Raw genomic sequence first — 14,779 nt, forward strand, 5'->3', positions numbered from 1 at the left:
GAGTTAACCTGCAACAGTAGTTGGACCTGATATAAACTTGCAAGTTGATATATCAGTTGGCCATTCTCAGTGTTATAATCTACAATAGATGCATAAACCCACCCATATATCGCTTTCTATTATGTTAGATAATGTAGTCTCCTTTGTCCTTTTTCATACTATTTGATTGTCTATTGCCAGAAAGAATTTTCACCGTGGTCGACTCTTCCCAATATCTTCACCTGATATAAAATGAATACAAATTTGGTTTCCCTCAGTCCGCAGCAAAGCGCGGGTTTTATGTCTGTTTATGGGAAATGTTTACCGTATTTTTTAGAGATTGATTCTTCAAAATTCAATAATGGAGTATAGTAGATTCAATTCTTTTATACAGAATACAACAATTCCAACTCTTAACATATTCCCCTCAAGTAGTTCATTTGCTCTGAGTGCTTTCTATGGATACAATTGATTTTAATTTTGACAAGAACATGGTACTCATTGGCTTTAGCAGCGATGCAGTTTTGATCGTATCCTGCCCACAACAATAAATAAAAATCTACAACTGTTATAGTAACCACTTCTTACCTTCTGATACAGCAAGTGAAATTGGAGAAAAAGCTGTTGGACTTAGAAGTAGTGGTTATATCAGTGGTCTTTGTAATTAAGTAGTTTTGATCATTGACGTAGCATTGTTATTTTCAGTTTACTAATAAAGTTTGTTTATGTATTCTTTGTGTTGTATGGGTTATTTGATGACAGAATGATTTTTTAGAGAAGCTTCAGGCCAACGTTTTCCACATCTTGATATACTTCTATTAGGTGGAAATTATGTGATTAGTAGATATTGTGTTTAAACTTGGATTCTAATTTAGGTGTGCCATTCAAATCATTTTGTTCCACAAAGATGATTTCTTCTCTCACGGTTCCTATATTTTGTGAGGTGTAGTTACATCTGATGTGTGTCCTTAAATTGTGTTTTTTCTTCTTCTTTTCTTTAGTCCATGCTTTCTCTATCAAACGCTCTTCCGATTTATAATTTATTTCAAACAACACGGTTCTCCAGTTACTTGGTTTGCATATAATTTCTTGATGCAAGACTTTTAGGCTTAAAACGTCTTGGTTAGTTCTACACTTCTACTCCATGTAGTTCTTTGTTTCCCATATTTAAATTAGTATCAAATGTAGTATTCAAAGATGTTTTACAAAATCTATGAATTCTTACTAGTCTACTCATAGACGACCTTATGTCGCATTATCAAGATAAATACACCAAAATATTTTACAGAATCTATTTTCTCTACAGTCATCAAGAGATCTTCAGACTATGAAAATCTTTATCCCAAACAATATCTCTTCAAACTGCTGCAGAGACTGTTGCAGTTCAAACCAGGTCAGTCTTCTCTGACACCTATGTTTAATTAGATTAGTTTCTTAGATAAATTAGCTAACGGTGGTTTACTAAGTTCTCATATGTGATTATTTATTTTCCTTTTCTATCATCTTCTATAAACTTTCTTTTCTTATACAACAATTGATGTTTTGTTTTGGAGAAATCATAATCTTTTTTTTTTTTTTTCCTACAGATCTTACATTGGCTTCCCTTCAATGTCTCCATGGTGATTCATTGGATGGATATCACATAAGAGGGAAAGTTGAAGATGATATTGAAGATATTAGCCAATCCCGTTGTAACGCGCGGGCAACTTTCTAGTACTTACTCTAAGACATGAAAGCAGGTGAGAAATTCTTGGAAATTTTGTCCGTAAACTTTCTCGGAAAAAGTATGGGGCTTACATCGATTAGTGGGCCTTTTTACATATGACTAGTCTTTTATTACAATCTGGGCCCAGCCTACTGGTGGTGATCATATGAATGTTAAATAGGTACATATGTAACACACCAGCTAGGTAGATGAATAATTATTTGAATTTATGATAATCCTGTTTCAGTGATTGCTCAATAGAAGAACTTCAGTAGCAGACTCTGTCGATGATCGCTGCTCTCCAGAATCAGAATCAGAATCAGTAGATACATAATTTGAATTTGCATGGTTCGAATTTTGGATGAGTTCAGGACTTTCTAGGCTATTGTTGTTTGGAGTGGCTGCAACTACACCCGGCTGCTGGTTGCTTCTAAAAGTATGAGAGTTGGGGTCTATATCAAGAAATTTTCGAAACATGGCCGCAATTCCTCTACATATAGAGGTTTCAGAATTCCAAACGTCCCTATACCTGTAACTGAACCGAACTACATATATGATGAGTGCAAGTCCTGAAGCCACCAAGGTAGTGAGGAATAGAACCCGGAAGTCTCTGAAGTCAAGCTTATTGCTGGAAACTTGAGGGTTACTGGCGTCTTCACAGTTGCCGTCTTTCTTGAACCATGCATTTTCGAGGTTCAGTATCGTTTCTCCTCCAGTGATATTCAAGACTGCCTGGGAAACATCGGGTAGGAGAGGAGAGCGTTTTGGAAATACCTGCAAGGTAAACTCAAAAGAATTCAACCACTGTTTATGGAATATTACGTTACCATCTCCTTTCCCCGGATCTTATCGTTCTCATTGCATAAGGGATTATTTGAGGCTGTCTAATTTTCGTTTTCGTTAAGGTTCACTTTTTTATCGTATATATTCATCATTTCAGTTTGTTTTTTCATATGGTTGTTTTGAGGAGCCTGGTTTTATGTCACCTCCTCATTCTTGTACTCTTTTTTTAAAATAAAATTTAATAGTGTGAGCCATATAGGCCTATCGATCCTATCAAATAAACAGAGAGAGAGAGAGAGAGAGAGGTGAGAGATCTTACAAAGCCAAATCCATCGGTTTTGAAGATGGGTCCAATCATGGTATATTTGTTGCAGTACCTTGCAAGAAAAAGGTTCATATAGGGTGTTTCATCAACAAAACCAGCGATGCCACCGTTTGAAAAAGCATCGTGAATTGCTTCCATTGTCCCGAAATCCCGAAGCTTGGAATCTTCAAAACCTACTTGCTTCAACATCTCGTAAGTATAAGAAGATGCTATATAGCCGATGTTTTCCCCCTTCCTTAATAGATCCTGGATGCTGGTACTAGTTGGCTCAAGTTTTTCGACTGTATATATTGAGGTTAGACTTGCTTGGTAGTTTATTGTCAGCACTAGCACAACAAATATCCAGATACTCAACACAAGTCTAGACAAGTTGCTATCCACTCTCTCTTCTGTATAGTGCCAAGAAAATTGCAATCAATAACTTATAACAATTCCAAGGAAAACCATTGCAATTTGTCAGTTAAATTTGAACTTTAAAAGAGAGGTTATGATCGAAAATTTACGTTGAGCAAAAACCATGGTTGAGAAGGAGAACCAGACAACTCGGCCGACTTCTTTCTCTGCGGTTTTGCCCTGAAAGTCTTCATTAGTGTGGTGTTCAATGGCCCAAACAACAAAACCAACTGACAATAAGGAAATTATGATTGCAAGCCAAATGTCCCATTCCCATGGCTTCAAGAAGGCCCATGCACTTCTTCTATTTCTGTCTATGATCGGCACAACCATTACTACTCCGGCTTCTGCATATGGCATTGTAAAGTCCACATACAGAGACCTATTTGCTCTAATTGTTGTGTCTCCGACCACAGCATCAAAATTCTGTCAAGTCAAATAGTATATATTTAGCTGTCAGAATAGGTAAGGAATATGATGACATGAAGTAGTAGCGCATTCCACTAAAGAAGGAAACTTTACCCCAAGATGTACTTGATAGCACATATCGTTGTAAGTGCCAGCTGCGGTGCCATCAGGCTTTGCAAAGGGAATGAAGTCATAAGGAAGAGCATATGGTAACTTCTCAACTACGGCCTTGAACACATCAATACTGAATCCGGTAACATCTGTTGTGTTCTTGGTTTTATCTATTGTTACCTTAACCAGCTCGAAAAACCCATCCTTTACAGGAACTCCTATTCTTAACCGCTTGCCCTTTGTCGGGATATCCCACCCTTTGGGAACAGAGAGAGAATCTCCTGGCCAAATGACAGGTCTTGGATGGCTTGTGGAATGATTCATTTGGCTAACAAGTCCATGTTGTGGTGTCCAAAATCCAATTGTTCTTGCTCCACGACCGTTGACATTTATTATCCGAAACTTGGATGATTGAAGTTGACCATCGATGAGCATGAAATCTCCAGCAACGCCTGGGAATCTAGTAGTGGACAGGGCCTTGGAAAGTTTTGGACCATATGGAGAGATTGGAAGATTGTCAAGAGTACCTGTGGACTTGTCGGAGGCATTGGCGTTTTGGAAACCAGAACTTCTTGTATTGCCTATGACTTGTTCAATCGCCATTGCTAGTGCAAAAGTAGCATCATAAGCCCAAAATCCGAAAACATCCAATTTGGCGCCAACAACGAGTGGATGGTCCTTTTGGAATTGCCTTCTCCACCGGAGTTTGAACGCTTCTAGCTCTGCTGTTTGTTGGACATAAGTTTGCACACCTATGACTCCATTCATGGAATCGATGACCGAAGATTTTCGGGAACTTAGACTATTAGTTATTCCACTTGTGGTTAGCCAAACATAGCCTTCAACCATCATCCCAATCTCTTCTGCCTTGGCAAATACCTTAGAGCATAGATCAGGTGTCATATGGACAATGAAGACTCTAGTTTGCATGGTCATCAACTTGTAAAGCTCGTTGGCAATTTGATCATCTGTTGCCGAGGGAGAAATCACACTCCGGTAGGGGACAGCCACACCTATCTCCTGTAAGGCATCGGTTAAAAACGGCATCACTGCCTCCCCGTACGAAGTGTCTATGTATACAGGCACAACTTGTCTCCACCCGTAACTGTTAATGAGGGCACTAATAGCTTTCACTTGGGATGTGTCATTCTGTGCACACTGGATAAAATAGGGACTCCAGAGGGAAGTAAGCGAAGGACTTGTTGCAGAAAATGATATGATGGGCACATGAGCTTGTTCTCCGAGATTAATAACAAAGCTTGTCTGCATCGATGTCACTGGCCCGATGATAGCTTGCACTTCTTCATTCTTTATCAGATTTAGAGCTGTTAATGAAAACAAAAAATCATTACCCAAAAAAAGTCAAGAAATTAAGAATATGTTACATATAAGAAGCCCCGCTCTGAATATGATATATACACTACATATAACATATTCTAATTAATATCAGAAAAATCTATTAATTCATAAGATTAGCAGTTAGTTATGGTAAGTGTGTAAAGTTTACCAGCGGCAGCTGCCCCAACAACGTTTTCTCTCGACTCCCCAATTTTCAAAACCAGTCTAGTTTTGTAGCTAGGGTGATAATCATAGATGTCGTCAATGGCCATTTGGAAGACACTCGAAAAAATCTTACCCCGCACTGAGCTATAGTCATCTAGAACAAGCCCCACTGGGATCATAGTTTTGTTTTGTGGAATGGCCAAGGAAATCCATGGAGAAAGCAGCAAGACAAAGATAGAAATGAGAGAGAGCTCATACTTGAGATTGCATGGGCACTTTTTGTTCATCATTATGAATCTTCTGAATAGCTCATCTGTTAAGTTAGATTGCTGACATGCTGTACTTTTTTGTAGTTGCCTGGGCCGTTGGAATATTCTGAATTTGGAAAGACAACACACCCAAAAATCTACTTCTTGTATCGGCTAGCTGTATATATCATACTTCAAAAATTTGTATAACCCATGATTTGCCTCCAACAGATCATTGACGCATTGATACATTGATGAGTATAGCCGGTTATTTGATGAGTATTGACACATTGATACATCGGGGCATTGGAAACAGTGAGAGAAGTAAATAATGTATCATATAGTGTTGTCAGTTTGTCAGTAAGTTATCCAACAGATCGAAATCATCGAATATTAGAGTTCAATTCTATACATATTTTAGACTGCGCAAATGTTTTATCTCGAAAACAAGAGAGAAAGAAGTAAGAGCGACTTTGTAATATACACTCCTTGTCTTACAATTCATATTTCTAGTAAGTTAAGTTTTTTTTTTCCTTGAATAAAACTGTTAAACCTTCATTGTCAAACACATGAAGCCTAAACTTCTGATTACAAAGACCCGAAATAATATTTAGAATATCTATAACTTACATGTATTTTAACAAACACTAACTAGTAACTAGTAAAGAATATTACTCTAATGACGACCATCAATAACATAGTAGAAAGACCAGTAGACATGTACCACAATTATGTATCCTAATGTCTAATAATTCAGTTTTTATTTTATGTTATGTTTTTTTATTATTAGTTTTACTAATAACTAGCTGCCTTATCTGCTCTAGGTGTGTGACAACCTTTTTGCTTTGTCAAAAGAAGCAAAAGTCGTTGCCTCCTAGAGTCCTAGTGTCGGACAGAAAATAAAATTAAACAAACTTGGACCTAGAGGAAAATCTCAGGCCCAAGATGCACTAGGCCAGGAACAGGCCCGCGGTTGGAGAAAGCCCAAACAGGCCCTGCCCTTGATCCATGCCCAAAACAGAAGACGCGCAACCAGCCAGCCCTCCACCAGCCGTCGCCGCCGTTTTCGGAGCCCGGCAGCCGTCAGAGCTCCGTCGCCGGTCAATCGTTGTCGTAACAAAGCCACAAGCGCAACCTCAACCTGCCAGATCCCACGACGAAGTCCTCCACCTCCCTCTGCTACAAGCCCCGATTCCAAACACCGATTCAACATCAGTGAGTCTCCGGCGAGATCTGGAAGGACCAAACCACGAACCCACAGTCCAAATCGGCTCTCACAATCCAAACCTGCAACAAGATCATATCGAAGCTTCCATGAAATCCCCACTCCCGCCGTCGCCGTCTTCGACATGAACCCAAGAGCGAAAGACCCTCTCCGACCCCTCCGCCCACAAGAGCCTGCTTTTATACTATTCTCTCATTCGGCCGCACTACTCGACAAACGCCGGCGAAGCCAGAGGCCAGCGTCAGTGCCGTCGCGCAGCCGGACGAGGATGGGAGGAGAATTTGACAAATCCTAATTGAGCGCATGAGGCGCGTTCTTTTAGAAGAGGAGAGTGCGATTTAACAGTTAAGTTTTGACTTTAGTATCTTGAATACCAAACGGCGTCAAAGGAGGAGACCGCTCAGAGTCAGTTACTGTATTGAGGTTGACAAATAATAACACGGTATGTAAATAGTAAATGCGTGGTAAATGAGGAGAGATAGAATTACCATTTGTAGGCTGAAGGTATCTGAAACCTCTTCATCGATGTGGGACTGATGTCCCTGATTTTGGCCTGCTGGGCGGTATTGGTGACGCGGGTGTGGGCGCGTCCCAACGCCAATTGCGGAGCGGTTGGTGGCACACGAGAGCCTATGTTGCTGTCTCGCTGATAGTGGTCTTAACGCCTATGCGTGTGGCAGTTATGTCTAACCTAAACGTGATTAAAATATGTTGATCGTAACATATGTTTTGTCTCGTTATAAAAGTGTTAACAAAAAAAAAAAAGGATTGTAAAATTATGAGTACGAATTTCACTTCTCTTTATTTATAATGTTTGAATCTTCATGTTTAATCTAATCCTTTGTTCCTTTCAGATATCCTAATAAACCTACTTATATATATGCTACGTCAGAATACTTTGAAGGGTAATGATAGGGCCTAGCCAAGCGTCATGTCATATAATTATAAACTTTTATCTTTAATTCCATATGATTTATCTTGCCAAATTATATCCCTGTAACACCAAATTTACCCTTTATAGTTCTGTTTAGATGAAATCAATGACATTAATGAATATGATTAGCTGACATGAAGACATAGGCTACACTTTTAATGGTATCGACCAATAGGTGATCGATCGATCACTTATTTTCTCGATCTAGACTGTTGTATGTATACAATGCTACATTTCACTGAATTTGTACACTATTGAGGTGTTTCAGCTGTTGTGGTTGTTTGCATTTCGATCTTGAACTGCACCAGGAGACTCAGCAGATGCAGTAGCTATTTCCGGAGACGCTCGATCAGTTGGGGGTGCTCTTTCATCTTCAGAATCAGAAGAATAAACAAAATTCGTATCTGTGCGGTTCGAATCCTGGCCGAGCAGTCGTGAACTTTCCGGCATCCGGTTGCTTCTAGAAGGGTCTATTTCATAAAACTTTTTCAACATGGCTTGAATCCTTCTAGGCGTAGATGTTTCAGATCTCCAAACGTCGCTATACTTGTAACTGAACCGAACTATGTAGAGGATCAGAGCCACTCCTGAAGCCACCAAAGTTGTGAAGAATAAGACCCGGAAGCTTTCAAAATCAAGTCTATTGCTAGAAACTCTTGGGTTGGTCAAGTCATGACACTTGCTGTTTTTCTTGAACCATCTGTTTTCAATGTTCATTATCTTTTCTCCTCCGGTGACATTTAGGACTGCCTGCGAAACATCGGGTAGAAGAGGAGAGCGTTTTGGAAATACCTGCAAGAAATGTGGACCATTACAACAAGAAACCCTAAATTGCACTTTGAAGAACAACCATACACAAAACACACAAGCAGACACATAACGAGGGAGAGGTGAGAGATCTTACAAAGCCATGACCATCGGTTTTAAATATGGGCGCAACCATAGTATATTTGTTGCAGTATTTTGCAAGGAAAAGCTTCATGTAGGGAGTTTCATCAACAAAAGCAGCAATGCCATTGTTTGCACTCCCTTTCGAAAGAGCATCATCAATTGCTTCAATAGTTCCCAAAGCCATGAGCTTGGAATCTGTAAAACCTATTTGCTTCAACATCTCGTAAGTATAAGCAGCTGGTATGTAGCCGATCGTTTCCCCCTTCCTCAATAGATCCTTGATATCGGTCACAGTTGGCTCGAGTTTTTCAACCGTATATATTGAGGTTAGACTTGCTTGGTAATTAATTGTCAGTACTAGCACGACAAATAGCCATATTATCATAACAAATCTAGCCAAGTTGGTATCCACTCTCTCTCCTGCATTGTATAGTTCAGAAGAAATTGTTATTGACGAGCTTAATATATAGGTTTTAGAACTAATTTCAGTTTACCCCCATCAACTTTAGGTTGATCATTAAAAACACCCCTCGATTCCCAACTTTCATTTAATTCCAAACCTCTGTTTTTCATCTAATTCCTCTGTTAAGTGATGATGGCATTAAGAAGAAAGTCAAATTCTAAAAATAACATTTCTGACCATTTTCCCCCCATATCGATACACATATCTGTTTCTATCACAACTCTCTAACCTTGTGGGAGTTGTGATAGAAACAGATATTTTGCTCTTTGGTGGGGACTAAATGCAATTTGTCTATTTTGCTCTTTTTCTGTGGGCCTAACGACTTTAAATTTAGTTTTCTTTTTAATGTCGCTTCATCACATGACGAGGAAATGAGATGAAAAACGGATGTTTTGACACGGCTGATGAAAATTGTAAATCGAGGGGTGTTTTGACGAAATTGAAAGAAAATGGACTAACATAATGATCGACCTAAAATTGAGGGGGTAAACTGAAATTAGTCCTAGGTTTTAACTTGAATTTAGAGTGACTAAAGAGAGGTCATGAAAACTTACGTTGAGCAAAAACCATGGTTGAGAAGGCGAACCATATAACATTGCCAACTTCTTGACGTGCGGTAATGCCTTGGAAATCTTCATTAGTTCGATGTTGAACGACCCAAACCACAAAACCTATCAACAACAAGGAAATCAGAGTTGCAAGCCAAAGGTCCCAACCCCATGGCTTGAAGAAAGCCCATGCACTTCTTTTGTTTGTGTCTATGACCGGCACAACCATTACGACACCGGCTTCTGCATAAGGCATTGTAAAGTCCACATACAGTGACCTGTTTGCTCGAATTGTTGTATCTCCGACCACGGCATCAAAATTCTGTTAAATAATAAGTAAAAAGGTAAGACTATATTGTGTTAATGAGTTATTGTACACATCTAAATAAGATAGAAATGTTACCCCAAGATATACTTGATAGCACAAGTCATTGTAAGTGCCAGCGCTGGTGCCATCAGGCTTTGCAAAGGGAATGAACTCGTAACGAAGAGCATATGGTAACATGTCAACTACGGCCTTGAACACTTCAATACTGAATCCGGTAACATCAGTAGTGTTGGTGGTCGGATCTGTAGTTACCTTGACTAGCTCAGTAAACCCATCCCTAACAGGAACTCCTATTCTCAACTTTTTCCCCTTTGTTGGGATCTCCCACCCTTTGGGAACAGAGAGAGACTCTCCTGGCCATATAACCGGTCCAAGATGGCGTGTGGTATTTGGGGAACTCATTTTGCTCACAAGTCCATGTTTCGGTTTCCAAAATCCTATTGTTCTTGCTCCATGGCCGTTGACATTAATTATCCGAAAATTGGATGATTGAAGCTGCCCATCAATGAGCATGACTTCTCCTGCAATGCCTAGGAATCTAGTAGCTGATAGTGCTTTGCAAAGTTTTGGACCATATGGAGAAATGGGAAACCTCCCAAGAATATCTGTGGACTCGTTTGAGGCATTTGGCTTTTGGAAACCAAAACTACTTGTAGGAGTTCCCATCACTTGTTCAACTGCCATTGCTATGGCAAATGTAGCATCATAAGCCCACAATCCGTAAACATCCAATTCAGCACCAAGGATGTCTGGATAGTCGTTTTGGAACTGCCTTTTCCACCTGAGCTTGAACTCTTCCAGCTTTCTTGTTTTCTGGACATAAGTCTGTACACCTATAACTCCATTCATGGAATTGATGACTGAAGTATTCATTGAAGCTAAACGATTAGTGATCCCATTGGTGGTTAACCAAACATAGCCTTCAGCCATCATTCCAATCTCTTCTGCCTTGGCAAATACCTTGGAGCATAGATCGGTTGTCATATGGACAATGAAGACTCTAGTTTGCATGGTCATCAACTTGTAAAGCTCTTTCGCAATTTGATCTTCGGTTGCAGAGGGGGAAATGACACTCCGGTAGGAGACAGCACCACCCACTTCTTGAAGGGCATCGGTTAAAAACGGTGTGACTGCCTCCCCATAAAAAGTGTCTATGTACATGAGCACAACTAGTCTCCACCCGAAGCTTTTGATAACCGCACTTATAGCTTTCACTTGGGATGTGTCATTCTGAGCAAATTGGAAAAAATAGGAGCTGCGGAGCGAAGTAAGAGAAGGACTTGTTGCAGAAAATGATATGATTGGCACATGAGTTTGGTCTCCAAGATTGATAACAAAGCTTGTCTCCATTGATGTCACTGGCCCAATTATGGCTCGCACTTCTTCGTTCTTTATCAGCTCGAACGCTGTTAATGTGTCAATAAAAAAACAGAATATCAATCATCACAATATTGGCTGTATTAGATATTCGAAAATTAGAGATAAAGCAAAGTTCAAGAAATTAGCACTTAGTTATGGTAACTTGGTTAGTGTTGGAAGAGACCTGAGGCAGCTGCAGCGACAACATTCTTCTTCGAGTCCCTAGTGTTCAAGACCAGCCTAGTCTTGTAGAAAGGATGATGAACATAGAAGTCTGAAACAGCCATTTTGATACAGCTCAGCAAAGTCTTGCCTCTCACTGAATTAAGGTCATCAAGAACAACGCCAATCTGAACTTGCATCGTTTTGCTTTGTGGAATGGCCAAGGAAATCCATAAAGACAGAAACAAGACAGAGAAAGAAGTAAGAGCAAGTCTGTTAATCATGTTTGAATCTTCTGAATCTGTATTCTTTTTTTGGGTCTGAATCTGTAATCTGATCCCTTGTTTCTTTCTGGTATCCTAAATTCATAATAAACCTACTTATATGCTGTGTCAGAATATTTGAATAGGGAAAGAACAAACACTAGCTGTAGATGATTTCTAAATAAAATCTTTGAAGAAAACGTCTTCAAGTAAATGTTGATGAATGTTCTCGGTATTTTAGACGGTGCAAAAGAGATGCTTGTCATGTTGTCTTTAACTTTTTTACTTGGCAAGTTTACATCCAAACCTAAGAATACTCTTGCTTCTAATGAGAAGAATTCATAGTAACACTGTAAATGATCCAGTAAGTGCCTAACCAAATAAATAACTTGTAAAAACAAATAAATAACTTGGACAGTCATCATCTGTTTAGAATTACATGCATTAGCCTTTACTTCATACATCAATCCCTGGATCTCTAATACACATCACAGTCATTATGCTCGATCTGTTGAAGGTGATTTCTGCTAACTGGGAGGGAAGCTAGTTTGGAGGAATGGAAGTGGGTGCGAAAGTCTGGGAAATTATGTCCATATACTTTCAGAAATTATTTACATCTAGATGAACTATGGGGCTTCAATCAATTAGTTAAGACCTTAAGATATACTTCTGAGAACAAGGTGAAGCCAAAGAGAAAGTCTGAAAGTATGTGCCTGCTATTTGAGAGTTAAAAAATGGTATTACATACAATCATTCTTGTAACAGAAGTATGCGACACTGATTAATTGTAATCTTGAGCTGTGCTAGAAGTAGTTCTATGCATTTATTGAACTGTAATCAGAACCTGAGTAGTTGAATGTAGTACTGTAAAAGGTATGGACTCGTTTGTGCCCAAACCAGTAACGCGCCATAAATTGAAAGAGAGGCTTGAACAGTATCTCCCAGATTGCAATCTAGTGTAAATTTTTCATGTTTTCTTCTGTACAAATACGACAGCGTGCTGGGAAAGTTTTGTCATCCCTTATCATATTCTTCTTTCTAACATTAAGCTTCTGCTCATGAACTGTACATACACAAGCCAAATCCTTTTTGCCTAATTCTAAACGACGTCGTGTTAATTGGATTGGTTACTTACCTGCTTTCAGGCGATTTTGTCTTCCTTGTTGCCCATCTTGGACTGCTGGTAATAGAGAACGATCAGGTAGCGGTTGGCGACGATGAAGCCGGAGACTGGTATCTGTGTATCAGAGACCAAAAGTCACTATTACCCCCAAGATACAAATTATTTACGGACCATGGACACGTATCGGAGTTATATCCGTCCGTTTCCGTCGCGTACCCGGTCCCTTTATAGGTTAACGTTGAAAATATGTTCTCAGATACCGAAGGATACGGCTTTATACGGTCTGATATGCGTCCGATACGACCGGATACGTATGCGTGCAAAAAAATTAGTGCCGACTGGCCGACTGGGCTTTTTGCTAGGTAGGCGGAGCCGACGTGGGCCTAGGCAAGAGTCTATCTGTGTGGCCGAGCCGGGCTTGGGGGTCAATCCTTTGAAATTAACTAAAAGAACTAAGGCAAATACTTGTGTGCCTTAAGGTATGGATACCTTAACCACATGGGTGTTTGTGATTGGTTCATTGCTTAAAAGGATGACCTGCTACCCCTTTAGCCGGTCATATGACCGTTTGAAGATTTAAAGCATCTAAACTGACGGAGTGACTACATCCACTCACCTCTCCTTGTTCTCTTCGATTTGAACTCGGACTCTTTCTCTTACCCTCTCTCTCTCTCTTTCTGTTCCTTCTCCTTTCTCTCTCCGATTTGAACTCTCCTCTCTCTCTCTCTCTATCTGCAATCCAAATCGATCTGTCAAACTCTTCAATTCGGTATGTCAAACTCCAAATCGATTTGTCAAACTCTTCAATTCGGTATGTCAGACTCCAAATCGATCTGTCAAACTCGGACTCTCACGTCTCTTGTAGGTGAGTATTGCATTTCAATTCGGTCTACTCTTCTAATTTGGTCTACCAGTATCTCGAATTAAGAACTGCCAGCCATGGATCCAGTATCTCTTTATGTTTGTTGTTTGGATTTAGTTTGTTAAGCAAATATTGATTGAAACACAGGTATGGATGCATCTGGGAATGAAGAACAGCCAACCATGGATCCATCGGAGAATGAAGAACAACCTTCTTCGGGTTTTGAGGATGTAAAGGTACACGTCCCAAGACATGGAAGCGTTTCAGTTTCTGATATTGAAGCCATGACATTCAATACAGTTGATGAGGCAGAAAGTTTCTACGCTGCCTATTCTGTGGCAGTTGGGTTTGGTATAAGGAAGAGTGACAAGGGTGAGTCTAATGGTTTGATTCGGAGGAGGGAGTGGGTCTGCAACAAGGAAGGAACCCGAAAAGCAACCAAGTCCTTGGAACAAGGAGAAAGCAGTCGCTATGCTCGGAGAGAGACAAGAACATTATGCGGAGCTAAACTGAGGATTGGATACAGTGAGGCAACCAAAGTTTATGTGGTGAAGGCATTCATTCCTCAGCATAATCACATGCTGGCAACTAGCAACCAAATCCTCTTCATTCGTACTAATCGACATGTTGGCGAGGAATCTTTGGCTCTAACAAATACGATGACAAGGGTGTCAATTAGACCTTGTCACGCCTATGAGTATATGGTCGAACAGAGCGGGGGATATAGGAGAGTGGGATTTACCGTGAAGGACCTCTACAACAAGATCGACCAGCAACGAAGGACCGCCCCATTTGAGAGTGATTCTGAAGGCGCACTTTCGTACATGAATGCACTGGCCCTCACTTCTTCTGCCGATTCACGGCAGATTCAGAAGATAGGATGGTGGACATGTTTTGGCGAGATGGGCATTCATTTGTTGACTATCAGTGTTATGGGGATGTGTTGATATTCGACAACACTTACAAAACCAATGTCTACAACAGGCCATTGGTTTTGTTTGTTGGGACGAATAATCATCGGGGTAGTATTGTGTTCGGTGCTGCTCTTCTTTCAGATGAGACCGTGGAGACTTACACTTGGTTGCTTAGAAAATTCCTGGATTCGATGAACGGGAAAATGCCAAAGGCTGTAATCACAGACGGAGACGAGGCCATGCGTACTGCAA

The 14,779-nt window shown here is 40.1% G+C and overlaps 3 protein-coding genes across 3 annotated transcripts in view; all 3 read right to left on the bottom strand.

Moving 5' to 3' along the window:
• Positions 1–14,779, bottom strand: part of LOC101312889 (group 2 truncated hemoglobin YjbI-like) — a 771,661-nt gene that overhangs the window by 481,621 nt on the left and 275,261 nt on the right. The window lies entirely within an intron of this gene.
• On the bottom strand, positions 1,928–5,386 carry LOC101293268 (glutamate receptor 2.7-like). Its single transcript, XM_004292849.1, has 5 exons — positions 5,212–5,386; positions 3,708–5,029; positions 3,296–3,611; positions 2,787–3,181; positions 1,928–2,458 (listed from the first exon to the last, which is right to left on the bottom strand). Exons 1-5 carry the CDS (start codon positions 5,384–5,386, stop codon positions 1,928–1,930), a joined length of 2,739 nt encoding a protein of 912 aa, XP_004292897.1.
• LOC101293558 (glutamate receptor 2.7-like) lies at positions 7,814–11,565 on the bottom strand. The gene is made up of 5 exons (XM_004292850.1): positions 11,388–11,565; positions 9,920–11,250; positions 9,523–9,838; positions 8,519–8,925; positions 7,814–8,406 (listed from the first exon to the last, which is right to left on the bottom strand). Exons 1-5 carry the CDS (start codon positions 11,563–11,565, stop codon positions 7,879–7,881), a joined length of 2,760 nt encoding a protein of 919 aa, XP_004292898.1. The 3' UTR covers positions 7,814–7,878.

The sequence above is a fragment of the Fragaria vesca genome, linkage group LG2 (assembly GCF_000184155.1).
Source record: "Fragaria vesca subsp. vesca linkage group LG2, FraVesHawaii_1.0, whole genome shotgun sequence".
Taxonomy (NCBI): Eukaryota; Viridiplantae; Streptophyta; class Magnoliopsida; order Rosales; family Rosaceae; genus Fragaria; species Fragaria vesca.

Bases quoted from the DNA above. Each gene is read 5' to 3' on its own strand.
- LOC101293268 (XM_004292849.1), bottom strand. From the start codon at position 5,386: ATGATCCCAGTGGGGCTTGTTCTAGATGACTATAGCTCAGTGCGGGGT. The intron at 5,030-5,211 runs GTAAACTTTACA...TTTCATTAACAG, and splicing joins TGTTGGGGCAGCTGCCGCTG to CTCTAAATCTGATAAAGAAT. The intron at 3,182-3,295 runs GTAAATTTTCGA...GGCACTATACAG, and splicing joins AACCATGGTTTTTGCTCAAC to AAGAGAGAGTGGATAGCAAC.
- LOC101293558 (XM_004292850.1), bottom strand. From the start codon at position 11,565: ATGCAAGTTCAGATTGGCGTTGTTCTTGATGACCTTAATTCAGTGAGA. The intron at 8,926-9,522 runs GTAAGTTTTCAT...TATACAATGCAG, and splicing joins AACCATGGTTTTTGCTCAAC to GAGAGAGAGTGGATACCAAC. The intron at 8,407-8,518 runs GTAAGATCTCTC...CATTTCTTGCAG, and splicing joins AAACCGATGGTCATGGCTTT to GTATTTCCAAAACGCTCTCC.